The sequence below is a fragment of the Balaenoptera ricei genome, chromosome 15 (assembly GCF_028023285.1).
Source record: "Balaenoptera ricei isolate mBalRic1 chromosome 15, mBalRic1.hap2, whole genome shotgun sequence".
In the NCBI taxonomy this organism is placed as follows: domain Eukaryota; kingdom Metazoa; phylum Chordata; class Mammalia; order Artiodactyla; family Balaenopteridae; genus Balaenoptera; species Balaenoptera ricei.
Window position 1 is genome coordinate 59968031 of NC_082653.1, and position 13794 is coordinate 59981824.

General features: G+C 56.4%; 1 protein-coding gene and 1 long non-coding RNA gene across 4 annotated transcripts in view; one reads left to right on the forward strand and one right to left on the reverse strand.

The window, feature by feature from the left end:
* LOC132348417 (uncharacterized) overlaps window positions 1-7462 on the forward strand; it is a 39908-nt gene extending 32446 nt beyond the window's left edge. Inside the window, exon 4 of the long non-coding RNA XR_009497465.1 lies at window positions 5835-7462. This is a non-coding gene — a long non-coding RNA (uncharacterized LOC132348417). The remainder of the gene's footprint in view (window positions 1-5834) is intronic.
* LOC132348415 (uncharacterized) overlaps window positions 1-13794 on the reverse strand; it is a 175803-nt gene that overhangs the window by 12833 nt on the left and 149176 nt on the right. For 2 of the 3 annotated variants that reach the window (XM_059895845.1, XM_059895843.1), the window contains exons 60-69: window positions 12657-12821; window positions 9655-9823; window positions 9050-9234; window positions 8726-8818; window positions 8354-8558; window positions 6881-7065; window positions 6702-6799; window positions 4374-4558; window positions 771-976; window positions 454-634 (exon numbers count right to left, since the gene is read on the reverse strand). In XM_059895845.1, the coding sequence (XP_059751828.1) occupies window positions 454-634; window positions 771-976; window positions 4374-4558; window positions 6702-6799; window positions 6881-7065; window positions 8354-8558; window positions 8726-8818; window positions 9050-9234; window positions 9655-9823; window positions 12657-12821 (1672 nt within the window). Of the gene's footprint in view, window positions 1-453; window positions 635-770; window positions 977-4373; window positions 4559-6701; window positions 6800-6880; window positions 7066-8353; window positions 8559-8725; window positions 8819-9049; window positions 9235-9654; window positions 9824-12656; window positions 12822-13794 lie in introns of those variants that run through there. The other variant, XM_059895846.1, reaches the window with a different exon arrangement.

The window sequence follows — 13794 nt, forward strand, 5'->3', positions numbered from 1 at the left end:
CTCCAAGCCTGGCCCTGATGTTCGTGGCTGGAGGAGTGGGGGGCCAGTAAATTAAGCTGGGTCATGTCGTGTGTCCCAGGGGACAACAGGGGGAGGATCACATGAGAAGCAGCAGACCGTGCGTGCTTGAGTGCCTGAAACCGGGCAGCGGTCACCCAGCCGGGCTGCATCCAGAGTTGCGCCGCCCCTGGAGTAGGGGCTGTCCCAGTGCTGGACGTGATCAAAGCCGGGAGAGATGGCCTTTGACCCTCTTCCAGTTCTGAGCTGTTTGGGCTGCTCTGATGCCCGCTCGGGTTGTCAGCCCCGAGGAGCAGCAGAGGCCCAAGAGTGTCCCTGGGCCTCCCGCCCACAGCCTCCCAAGGACTCAGAGTGCTGCCCACTGGGACCTGTCAATCTCAGCCCTGGAAGCTGACCGCGCTGGCTCGGAGGCCGCCAGTGGGGGCCCAGACCCACCGTGCTGCCAGACGCTCAGGGTCAGGCTGCAGAGGCTGGCGTGGAGGTCACAGACAGCAGACACACCGTCCTCACTGGTCAGCTCGATCCTGGGGACGTGGTCCCTCCTGGGCTTGGCAGGAGGCAGATCCAGGTCCAGACAGCTCTCGGCAGGCAGGGAGGAGTTATACAGCCTGTAGGTCTGTGGGCCAGACAGGGGCTGAGCAGGACAGGTGACAGTCTCCACGGGGCACAGGTGTGTGGACGTGACAGGAGGCAGGAAAGTGTCTGGGAGACCTGCCCACCCGCCCCCCCCCACCCTGCTCTTGGAGGCTCACCTTCAGGCTGGGGTAGAGGACGAGGGTGGTGTGGTTCAACTCCACGGTCAGGGACGTGAGCCCCGAGCCCGCCCGGTTTAGTGTCAGCGAGAATGTGTCGTGAGCGAAGTCCTTGGCCAGCAGCAGGCTGCCGCAGCCGGCACTGATGCCCCACACCTGGCCGTCGAAGGTCACCACATGCCTGGCACCGGCCACCACAGCGTGGTCTGCAGAGAAGAGGCCAGACGCAGGGGGAGTGGGGCCCGCTGTGCCCGGGCCCTGAGCCCACGGGGCAGCCCAGCCTGTCCACAGCCTGCTCCCTGGCCCATGTCCTCATGGGCAGCCCACGTGGGGAGTGGGGTCTGCCCCCAAGAACCTCTGGCTTCAAGATGACTTGAGCTCTAGGGGTCCCCTAAGGTGAATGAGGTGTGATGCCCGCTCCAACATGATGAACCTCAGAAACTTTACGCTGAGTGAAAAGCCCATTATAAAAGGGCACGTGTTACGTGATTCCATTCATACGCGGTGTCCAGAACAGGCAAATCCACAGAGACAGAAAGTAGACTGGGGGTATAGCTGAGGGATGGGGACACAGAGCTAAGGGATGCAGGGTGTCTTTTTGGGGTGATGAAGGTTCTGTAATTGACCGTGGTGATGGATACACACTAGCCACTGAATCAGACACTTTAAATGGGCAACCTGCAGTCTCCCGAGGCAACAGAAATAAAACCAAAAACAAACAAATGGGACCTAATCAAACTTACAAGCTTTTGCACAGCAAAGGAAATCACAAACAAAGCGAAAAGACAAGCTACAGAATGGGAGAGAATATTTGCAAAGGATGAGACCACCTAGGGCTTAATTTCCAAAATATGCAAACATTTCATACAGCTCAATGTTAAAAAAACAAACAACCCAATCGAAAAATGGGCAGAAGACATAAACAAACATTTCTCCAAAGAAGAAATACAAATAGCCAATAGGCACATGAAAAGATGCTCAACATCGCTAATTATTAGAGAAATTCAAATCAAAACTACAATGAGGTACCACTTCACACTGGTCAGAATGGCCATTATTAAAAAGTCTACAAATAAGAAATGCTGGAGAGGATGTGGAGAACAGGGAACCCTCCTACACTGTTGGTGGGAATGTAAATTGGTACAACCACTACAGAGAACAGTATGGAGCTTACTTAAAAAACTAAAAACAGAACTACCATATGATCCAGCAATTCCACTCCTGGGCATATATCCAGACAAAACTCTAATTCAAAAAGATACATGCACCGCTATGTTCACCGCAGCATTATTCACAATAGCTAAGACATGGAAACAACCTAAATGTCCATCGACCGATGAATGGATAAAGAAGATGTGGTACATATATACAATGGGATACTACTCAGCCATAAAAAAGAATGAAATGATGCCAGTTGCAGCAACATGGATGCAACTAGAGATTATCATGATATCACTTGTATGTGGAATCTAAAATATGACACAGGGACTTCCCTGGCGGTTCAGTGGTTAAGACTCTGCACTGCCAATGCAGGGGGCGCGGGTTTGGTCCCTGGTCGGAGAACTAAGATCCCACATGCTGTGGGGCGCAGCAAATGAAAGGAAATGAATGAAAAAATTTAAAAATATGACACAAATGAACCTATCTACAAAACAGAAACAGACTCACAGACATAGAGAACAGACTTGTGGTTGCCAAGGGGGTTGGGGGAGGGATGGAGTGGGAAGTTGGGGTTAGCAGATGTCAGCTATTATATAAAGGATGGATAGACAACAAGGTCCTACTGTATAGCACAGGGAACTATATTCAATATCCTATGATAAACCATAATGGAAATGAATATTTAAAAAAGAGTGTATATATGTGTATAACTAACTGAGTCACTTTGCTGTACAGCAGAAATTAACAAAACATTGTAATTCAATTTAAAAGAAAGAAAGAAAAAAAAGGACCACCAGGTTCCATGCTTTTGCCTCCAAATGGAACTAAGCACATCATTTTATTTATAAAGGTGAATACAAATGGTATTTTTCCATTTGTCTCTCATTTCTTGTCACCCTTGACTGAAGGTTAGAATTTGTTGAATTGTAACCACAGTTCAAAAAAAAAAAAAAAAGGGTGACCTGGGTGGTAGGTGGATTATACCTCAATGAAGCTACTGCAGAAAAGAGAAAAGAGACACATTCACTATTAAAAAAAAAAGTACGGGGGACTTCCCTGGTGGTCCAGTGGTTAAGAATCCACCTTCCAATGCAGGGGATGCGGGTTTGATCCCTGGTCAGGGAACTAAGATCGTACATGCCATGGGGCAACTAAGCCCATGCCCTGCAACTACTGAGCCCGTGCACCACAACTAGAGAGCCCGATTGCCGCAACGACTGAGCCCGCGTGCTCTGGAGCCCACGTGCCACAACTAGAGAGAAGCCTGTGCACTGCAACGAAAGATCCTGCATGCCGCAACTAAGACCCAATGAAGCCAAATAAATAAATATTTTTTTTTAAAAAGAAACAACAGAATGCCCCCACAAAAGTCAAATGTCTTCATTAAAAAAAAAAAAAAAAGGACGGCCAAAGGCTCCATCCAACAGGAGGGAGGTGCCACGTGGGCCAGGCCCGGCCCTCTTCACGGTGGGCAGGAGGTGGCCCAAGAGAGGGTAGTTTGGACCCCCTGAGCCGGCGCTGCTGCAGAGCAGAGGCTTGCGTGGGGGTCGGGTAAGAGAAGCCCCACCCGTTGAACACACGCCCAGGCCAGGTACCCGGCAGCTGCTGGCCCATGCCAGCCCATGATGGCCTCACGAGGAGAGTACTGGGAGCCCCTTGTCAGGTGTCAGAGCTGAAGGTCACAGGCCGGTCCAGGTTGCACACGTGGAACCCAAAGACCAGGCTGCTTCCAGTCGCCACGCTGCCTAGCAGACAAGTACCCCAGACTCTGGGGGGGCTCCCACCTGCCCAAGCCTCCGCGTTCCCACCTGTGAGATCACAAGACCCCATGCTACACACCAGTCCTTGCCAAGCTTTCCCACTGACTTGAGACCCTCCCGGGCACCAAAGGCACACACTCGTTACCACACAGTGAGCCACGTTGCCCCCTCCAGGTGACAGAGAGGTGAGGAGACTCACCAGATCGCACTCAGGGGAGCGGATGCAAACTCCAGGGGCTCCAAGCCCCCAGGGCCCCCAGAGCTGCGTCTGGTCCCAGCACTGCCTGTGGCTCCAGGCCTTGCCTGACGGACAGTCTGGACTCAATTAGTGGCCTTCCGGCTGCAACTGGAGGTCTGCCTGGTGCTTCTCCTGCAGAGTCCGCCTAGAGGGAGCTGGCCTGGCCCTCAGCCCCTCGCCACACCTCTGCGCTGGGTTCCAGGCTCAGGCTTTTACTTTCTGGACAAAAACCTGGATCTGCAGCCCAACCCTCATCCTGTTTGACGTTGGGAAGCCCAGTAACCTCTGGAATCAGCCTGGGATCAGATGGGCCCAGCACTACAATGCTAAGTCTTCCCTGTGCTACTGGGGGATGGTCCCACTGTCTATCTGGCCCTGCCAGGTTCTGCTGCCACGTTCCAAAGGGCAGAGGGGTCCCGGGGAGGAGGGCGGCGTAGGACTCACATCCAGAGGGGGCCCCCAGCAGACGGCGTTTGAGCCGGTGGTACTCGGCCAGCACGCTGGTCCCATACAGCTCTCCGAGTGGCCGCAGCAGCTTCTCCTCCACCAGGTGGCTGGTCACCCGGGCCACGTCCAGGGGCTCGTCCCCTGCAGGCAGCATCGGCAGTGTCACCAGCACTGAGTGGTCCCTGGAGGGAGCACAGAGGAGCTGGGAGACCCCAGCACAAGTCGTGCCTGTCGGAGCCTCACTTTCCGCAGCCGCAGGATGGCCATGTAAGGGTCCGGCGCAAGCTGACCTCCACGGAACGTCAGCCTCTTAGGGAGGGAACAGGCTTTGTTTGGGGAGGTGGCACAATGAGGTGGAGGCTGGGGGTAGAAGTGACTGTCCTATTTTAAGGACGCAGGCATCTGATCTCCTGCCAGGGGCCTGAACGTATGTGCCCTGGCGGGGCCTCCGGCCTGAGTGGGGAAGGGGCTCCTCAGGCCTGTCCCTGAGGCTGGCTCTGCTGCTCCGTCAGGGCCAGTGACTTCTCCAAAACCTCCAAATTGCTCTACGGCCCAGGCCTCAGAAAGCTGCCTCGGTGGGGTGTCCTGATGGCGTCTCAAACTCAGCAGGTCGGAAAGAGCTCCAGACCACCCGCTCCCACCACAGTAGGCTGAGCAACAGCCCCAAAGACGCCCAAGTCCCTGGAACCTCTGACTGTGTTATCTTAGGAGGCCAAAGGGACTTTGCAGGTGTGACTACACTAAAGATTTTGAGACGGATTATCCCGGTGGCCAATGGAATCACAATGGATCTTATAAGAGAGGCAGGAGGGTCAGAGAGAAGATATAAGGACAACAGCCAGAGGGGAGAAGATGCTGCCCTGTTGGCTTTGAAGATGGAGGCGGGGGCCACGAGCCGAGGCAAGCAGGCGGCCTGCAGGGGCTGGGAAGGGAAGGGTTCTCCCCCGAGCCTCTCAGAGGAACCTGACATTCATTTTGAATTTCTGACCTCCAGAACTACACGAGAACACATCTGTGTCGCTTAAGCCACTGAACTTGTGGTAATTTGCTGTGGCAGCCACAGGAAACCAACAAAGCTCCAAGCTGCGCCCTGCACCCCAGTCATCCCCATTACTCCGTAGATGAACCCTCCATCCTTCCAGTCACCAAAGCCAAGACCCTGGGAGTCATCCCTGGCTCTTCTCTTTCACCACCTCCATCCAATCTGTCAGCCAATCCTACAGGCTTGTCCTTACAACACCCGGAACCTGACCGCCTCGCACCCCCTCCGCGGCTGCCACTGCTCGGTGCAGCTACTCTCCCGTCTCGCCTGGACCAGTCTAAACTGGGCTCCCTGCTTCTATCCGCCTCCCTGCCCCCAGTCTTTATTCTCAACACTGGGGCCAGAGGGATCTTTTTAAATGAAAGGTAGATCATATCCTTCTTCAGCTCAAAACCTCCTGTGTGTTCCCATTTCAGAGTAAGAGACAAAGGCCCCAGGCTGCCTGGAACCCTGTTACCCCGCCGACTCCTCTACTCTCCACTCCAGCCCCCCTGGCTTCCTTCAGATTCCTCAAGCAGGAAGTGCACTCCCACCCCTGGGCCTTTGCACCAGCTGTGCCCTCCGCCTGGAACGCTCTTCCCATGATGTGCACCCGGCTCACTCCCTCACCCGTCAAGCCCTTGCTCAAATGCTACCTTCTCACTGAAGCCAACCACAGCCTCACTCTTTATAATGCCCCCCTCGGGGACTTCCCTGGCGGTCCAATGGTTAAGACTCTGCGCTTCCACTGCAGGGGGCACGGGTTGGATTCCTGGTTGGGGAACTTTTTTTTTTCTGTAGCACTTGGTACCTAATATACTAGCTCAGAGGTCGGTAGACTGTGGTCCATGGCCAAATCCAACCTGTGTCCTGCTTTTGGATGGCCTGCAAGCTAAGAATGGCTTTTACTGTTTAAAGGATTCTTAACAAAAACAAAAAACAAAGGCTACGTGAGAGACCATCGGGCTACAAATCCTGAACACATCACTCTCAGGCCCTTTATAGGAAGGCCTGCCGCCCCTGAGGGTAGATAACCTGGTCACTGTGTTCAGTGAACGTCTCCCTGCTCAGCCATGGCCTTCGTGAGGGCCAGGATCTATCCCACTCACCGCTGCGTCTGCACACCTAAAACAGCGCCTGCTCAAAGAGAGTGCTCATAAAATATCCGCGGAATGAAGAATAAGCCTCAGTTTCCTTATCCGTAAAATGGGGCTGAAAATGTTTCTATGGCAGGGCTGTCAGGGGAGCAGATGAGACGGAGGGTGTGCCTGGCGTGGGGCAAGACCGCAGAGGGGACAAGTTACCTGGCTGAGAAGCTGTACATGTCCAACAAGGGTTTGCAGAGCCGCCTCAGTGCCTGTGAGAACACAGCTTCAGCCCAAGACAGCATCTGGTGGGTGGCCTGGAGCAGGTGGGGGCAGTGAGAGCCGTCAGGGCCATCCCTGCCTGCAGGGCCGCCTCCCTCCCCCTCGCCCCACCTCACCAGCTCCAGGGCGCCCCTCGTGGCCTCCAGCGCTGCCGCGATGGGCCCGGACCCCCAGGTCCCCGGCGTCCCGGACACCCAGGCCTGCAGCCGCTGCACGGCCTCCTCGGCCCGCTCCTGCCACACCTCGTCCAGGGGCTGCACTGTCACCTCCAAGTAGGCGTCCTTCAGCGTGGCCAGGGGCTCTGCAAAGGCAGCCACCACGCACCGTGAGGCCTCCCGGCCCTGGTGGCAGGTGAGATGCCGCTACCCGCATCCCCGGCCCACACAGGAAAACCAGCCCCCCGACGACCCGGGCCTCCAGGAAGGAAATAGGGCCTGTGACCTGGAATGAGGTGGTGGCACTAGAGACTGGAAAAGAGTTAGCCCGGCAGGCCTGAGACTGCCCGACTGCAAGGCCTGTTCACAGGTCAGCCCTGGCTGGATTCTGGGGGGTTCCCACCATTCCCAGACCTGATAAGAGGGCCTCACTGTGCCTGGATTGCACGAGCAAAGTGGTTTATGCTGAACACCCCCTTTCCTTCTGCGAGTCTGGAATGTTGGTCTGTGCCAGGCAGAGGCTCCTACGTGACCAGCCTCCAGTGAGAAGCCTGGGCGCAGGGTCTCTAACGAGCTCCCCGGGCAGACAGCGTTTGACACATGTTGCCACAATTCAAAGCTGGGGCAGTGGAGGGAGTCCCGTGTGCCCCCACTGGGAGAGGAGTCTGGAAGCTCGTGCTTGGTCTCCCTAGAACCTCCCCTGCACCTGTCCCTCTGCCACCTGGCTCTGTATCCTGTCCCTGTAGCAAATCATAGCTGTGGGTGCAACTACATCCTGAGAACTGTGAGTCCTAATGAATCACGAGGCTGGGGGTGGCCCTGGGATTCTGACAAAGGGACACAAGCAGGGGTGAGAGGACATTTAATAGCCTGTCTGGCCCGAGCACTGGCCAGTCAGAGGGATGGCCGCCCTGGTGCTGGGCAGGGTCCTGGGGCTCCCTGCTGGGCCAGCTGTCAGCCCTGGTGCTCCTGGCCCTGGGAGAGGCTGGAGGGTCCCAGCACCGCCAGGAGGGCGTTCGGGACAGCAGCCTTCACGACCCGCACGGTTTCACTGGTGCTTATCACAGAACCAGAAATAGGCCCTAGAATCTATGGCAGTGGGCCTAATAGAAGTAAAGCTGTATGCCCAAAAGAAATCGGGCGGGGACTGAAGAAACTTGGGCAGCAGTCCCAGAAGAGATAAGGCAGCGGGCATGTGGGATATGAGCTTGGAGACTGACAAGAATGGACACTGTTCCAAAAGTCTGAAGGCTATAGGTCCGTGAGAAATAAGGCAGAGGGTCTAAATGAAGTTGGGCTGCAGGCCTGCCAGAAATCAGGTGGCCTTTCTGGTTGAACCAGTACCCCAGGCCGAGCGTGAGGGGCCTGGGGTCGGGGGCCCTGGGATCAGGCGTGGATTTGGGTGCAGGGTCACGCCCTGTCTCCTGCACTCACGTTCCAGCTCAGCCCGCAGCTGCTCCAGCCCTGCCTGCAGCCTCTCCAGGTAGAGCGGCACACGGTGTGTCAGCCCCTGCCTGGCCCGGCTCTGGTCCCACAGCGCGGCCACCGCCCGGCCACTCTCCCTCACGGCCCCCAGCCCCGCCTGGCACAGCTGCAGAAGGGGGCCTGCCGCGCCATCCAGGGCGCCCGCCGGCTGCACCTGGGCAGGGGAACGGGGGCAGGATCAACGTGAGGGTCTGGGGCACAGAAAGCTCCAGAAGACCCTCATGTCCGTGAGGGAGGCCCAGGACGAGCCAGAGGGGTGACGCCTCACGCTCCCTCCCATTCTCCAAGGGTGCCCCCGACATCCCAGTGCACTCTACCCACCAGGCGCTGGAACCGTCTCACGTAGGCGTCCAAGCCATGGATCTTCTCCTCCAGCCGGGCTTGCACCTGGGACCCAAGAGCGGCCACCCTGGACTGCGGACACAGAGGGACAGGCTGGGCCTCACGGGGATGAAGTGGACAGAATGCTCTCGGTGCCAGCAGCAACGCCCAGGGATGTGTTGGCCACGCTACGGGCTGTCTGCCTCTGGTTTCCTTGGTACTCCTGGACTTAGGGATCCTGGTCCTGTGGCCTCTGCCCGGGCAGGGTGGGGGTGGGGGGGTAGGAATAACACCCTTCCTCCCCCCAGCCCTCAGCCCCCTCACCTCCACGTGGCCCAGCAGGGTCCCCTGGCAGCCGTATGCAGCCAAGCGGAGGCTCTGGTTGGCAGCCTGCAGGGTCAGGCGTCCCAGGGGCTGGACGGGCTGCCCGCTGTCCTGGAGCAGGGCCTCTACCTCCGCAGTCCGCCTGTGGGCACACGCCCGCAGCACCACGCTCTCCTCTTGGCTCCCTGGGGCCAGGAGGGGACCTGCTGTTGTACCCAGGACTCGTCCATCTGCCTCCCAGCTGCCCACTCCTCCCGCTCTCCACAGCCTTCTGTAGCTCCCCACTGCCCACAGGCAGAGTCTCAAAGGCCCTAGGATTTGAGGGCCTTGAACTGAGCTGCGTAAATCAACCTCCAAACCCCCCGAAGCCTGGTTTCTTCCCCATCCCCCAGCCCACACCCACCTCTGGTCCAGACTTATCCCAGCCTCTCCTGGCACCACAGGTGACCACAGGGAGCTTATCATCACCTCCAAGCTGGGGGTGCCACCAAGTTCTACCAGGGTTTCCTTTGACTTCGAGCTCTCAGCACCCCAATCTCTGTCCACTCTTCGGCCAAGCTGGGGCCTTGACCAGGCTGCTGAGCCACACCGGTACCTCCACTCACCTTCCTCGTGGGCCACCGAGGCCTGGAAGCAGTTCGGGGCCCGGGACACCAACAGTCTCACTTTCTCGTCCCCGTCGTCCACATTTCCCTCCAGCTGGACCAAGCTTCGAGAAGCTGAGGTGGAGACCCGGCCCAGCAAGCCAAACTGCTGAGCCTTGGGGCCGCGGAGCTGGGAGGCGAAGGGCAGAGGCCTAAGTGCAGCCTGGCCTCTGCCCTCTGGCCCCTGTTGGCCCCAGGCCCGGGGAGAGGTGGCTGAGGAGGGTGAGGTTGAACCTGCAGGGAAAAGGCAATGCCCACCCCCCACCCCCCACATCTTCAGGGGCACTGGGTCCCCCCACCTTACACCCCTGCCACAGGGCTCAGAATCCCTACCAATTGCAGAACATGCTTATTAAAATCCACATCCAGGGACCTAACCAAGCGCGGCGCACAGCATCCAAGTAGCTTAAAAATTCCTGCTGCCGAGGCCTCACCCCAGAGATTCTGACTTAACTGATTGGGGGAGGGGCTGGGCACTGGCATTTTTACGTTCTCAGTGCCCAGGTGTCTCCACCTACAGGCCAGGTTTTCCATGTTTGCATGAGAACCACTGCAAATGTCTCCACAAGTTCAAGGAGACATCGTGGGTAGCACCTGGCATAAAGGCCGGCACTGAGCAGTTCATCCCAGCCCTTGCAGCCACCAGCCTTGAGGGAAGGGGTCACAAGACAGGAGGGTTTCGAATGGGGTGGGGCAAAGGCAGGAAAAGCCTCCGAGGCCTTAAGAGAAGGAACCCTAAGGAGACCTTGCAGGGGGGAAGCCAACGGGCTGATTGAGAAGCCGTTGTAGGGGAGGGGAGCTACCTCTGGCCTGAACTCAGCTGCTCTGTATTCTAGTCCAGATATTGCGGCTAACAAGCTGTGCAGCCTTGAGTAAGTGTGTTACCCTCTCTGGGCCTCAGTTTCAAAATCTATAAGATCAGATATAGAATGGTGGTTCTCAAAATTTATCAGGAATCAGAATGTGTGCGTGTGTGTGTGTGTGTGTGTAGGAGGTGTGTTATGGGCTTATGTTCCTCAAAAAGATCTGTTGAACTTCTAACCCTTGGTACCTGTAAATGTGATGTTATTTGGAAATAGGTTCTTTGTAGATGAAATAAAATTACGATGACGTCATACTGGATTAGGGTGGGCCCTAAATCCAATAACTGGTGTCCTTATAAGAAGGCCATGTGAAGACAGAGACAGAGATTGGAATAACGCAGCCACAAGCCCAGGAACGCCTGGATTGCTGGCAGCCCCCAGAAGCTGGAAGAGGCAAGGAAGCATTGTTTCCTGGAGCTTCTGGAAGGAGCATGACCCTGCTGACGCCTTGACTTTAGACCTCTAACCTCCAGAGCTGTGAAAGAAGGGATTTCTGTCGTGCTAAACCACTGAGTTGGGGCTAATTTGTTACAGCAGCCCTAGGAATCAAATTCAGGGTGCTCACTAAATATGCAGCTTCCTGAGTGGGTGGGAAGGGTGGAGCCCAGGAATCCTTAGGAGATTTCACAGTGCATGAAGTGATCCTGAGGGGGGGCGTCTGCAGACCACACCTGAGGTGTCCGTCTTAGTCACTGTCACTGAGTGGTGAGCGCCCCAGCAGCCGGGGTGAGTGCCTGACCTCCTGAATCTGTCCCTCTTCTCCACCGGGTTGGTGTAGAGACCAAACAAGGCTGTAGAAAGGCCTCTCTCCACACCACAGACCCCAAAACGGGGCAAGCAGAGAGGGGGTGGGCAAGGGAGAGGCGGTCAGAACCAGCTGCCCACGTGCTCGGGATGGAAGCAGGAGGACCAGCCACTCCCTGGCCGCCCACCGCGGGCTGGGCCCCACGGGGCTCACTCCCAGGCCTCCGATTCTGGGGAAGTGAGCCTTGGGGCACCGGGATTACAGGTGCGGGAGTGGCTGGGGGCCTGGCTGGCAAACGGGGAAGCGAGAGCCAGCCTTGGCGAAACTCAGAAAGGAAAACTCTTTTGAAACTGCCACTGCTCCTGGGCTCGGAAACAGGAGCTGAGTGAGCTCCAGACACAGAAATGCCTCATCCAGCTCTGGATGCTGGAAGGAAACTCCCATCTCATGAGCACCTACTGTGTGCACGTGCTGTGCAAACTCTGTTTCTTTTCCTCCCAACAATTCTGCAAAGGACATGGGATTCGTTCCCATTTGACAGAGAAGACTGAGGCTTGAAGAGGGTAAGTCACAAGGTCAAGGTCACCCAGCCAGGGAGACACAGAGATGGGTGGATGACAGCACTTATGGAGCACCTCCTGTATGCCCGTGCTGTGTGGGTGGAGGGGAGGGGTGCCCAGAACCCCACTGACCACCCTGTGAAATATACCTGATCCCCAATTACAGATGAGGAAATGGGGCTCAAAGAGGTCCCTTCTCAATAGCCCTTGGCCAGGTGGGAGCAGAGCAGGTATTGAACCCAGCTCTGCCCCCTTCTACCTCCCTGGGCTGCTGGGAGGTGGAAGGGGTAGGAGAAGACTCGGCCAATAATAGCTAATAATAATAGCAGCTAATACTTACTTAGTGGCTGCTTTGTATCAGGCACTATTCTAAACAATCTATACATATTAAAATAATTAATCCCTGCAATATTAATGCCATGGGAGGTAGCGTAGGTGCAATGATTATCCGCCACTTTACAGGCGAAGAAACTGAGGCACAGAGGGGAAGTACGTTGCTAGCCAGGAAGAGGTTGGGCTGGGATTCAAACCCAGGCAGTCCAGCCACTGCCTCTCAGTTATAGGAAGGGCTGATGTTGGGGCAGCAGAGGAGCTGTTCAGGGTGGGGGGCCAGCCACAGGGGGTCCCACCTACAGTTAAGCTCAGGTCCCCACTAGGGTGCCAGTCTGCAGTTCTAATACTGGCCACTAGATGGCAGGGCCACCCAGGCAGTGGTGGTCCACTGGGCAGAGAGGAACAGAGGGACATCAGGGTATCCTGCCTATGGGGTGGGCAGCCCCGACCCAGCCACCTTACCTCTATCTCCCCGGAGAAGTCAGGCATCCGGGGCCTGCTGTGGTTGCGGAGGGTCAGGCTGAGGTGCAGGCTGTGGTCTGGGTCTGGGGCGAGGCCCAGCTGGCATTTGGAGAGTAGCAGGAGCCCACCGCTGCCCAATGTGTGCTCCCCGGAGACCGAGAGGGCCTGGAACGAAAGGGTGGGGTGTCAGTGGTCAGGGAGGTGCAGGAGCACAGCTTCTTCTCCCTATGCTCTGGTCCAGGCTACTATCCCTCACACCAGGACTGTCACAATAGCCTATCAGGTCTCCCAGCCTCCATTCCTGCCCCAGCCCACAGCCCCTCCTCCACTTGGCAGCCAGACCAAGCTTTGAAAAAATGCAAATCAGACACTGTCCCCCCTGCTCAAAGCCTCTGCCTTCCCACTGCACTTAGAGGAGAAGCCGGTCTCCTTGGCAGGTCCTATGGGTCTGCGTTATCTTCCTAACCTCGCCCTCTTGCTCTCTCTATAAGGGCCACCCTGTGTTCCTCAAACACTCTAAGCATGCTCCTGCCACAGGGCCTTTGCACGGGCAGTTCCCGCTGCAGTTTGCATTCGTCAGCAAGGCCCCCTGCAATCCCCTGTCCACTCTCCCTGCTTCATTCCTTCACAGCATTCACCACACCTGACTGCATATCATGCGTCTTGTCTGTTTTTTCTTCTTCTTCCCACTGGACTGTGAGCTTCAGGAGGGCAGGCACCTGGTCTGTCCCTTTCCCCATCCTTGCCCTTGCACCTAGAACAGCCTGGCACAGGTAAGACCTACAAATGCTTTCTGAATGGATGAACAGATTGGGGGTTGGCAAACTATGGATCATGGGCCAAATCTGGCTCACTGCCTGTTCTTGTAGATAGATTTTTATTGGGAATGGCCATACCCATTCATTTACATGTCATCTATGGTGGCTTTCATGACACAATGCCAGAGTTGCAACAGAGACCATATGGTCTGCAAGACTTAAAATATTTGCCATCTGGCTCCTTACAGAAAAAGTTTGACCCCTGGGATGTGGGGAATGGGAGGATGGATGGATGAATGGATGGAGGGATGGGAGGGAGGGAGGGAGCGAGGGAGGATGGAAGGGAGGATGGGAGGGTGGGTAGATGGATGGATGGATGT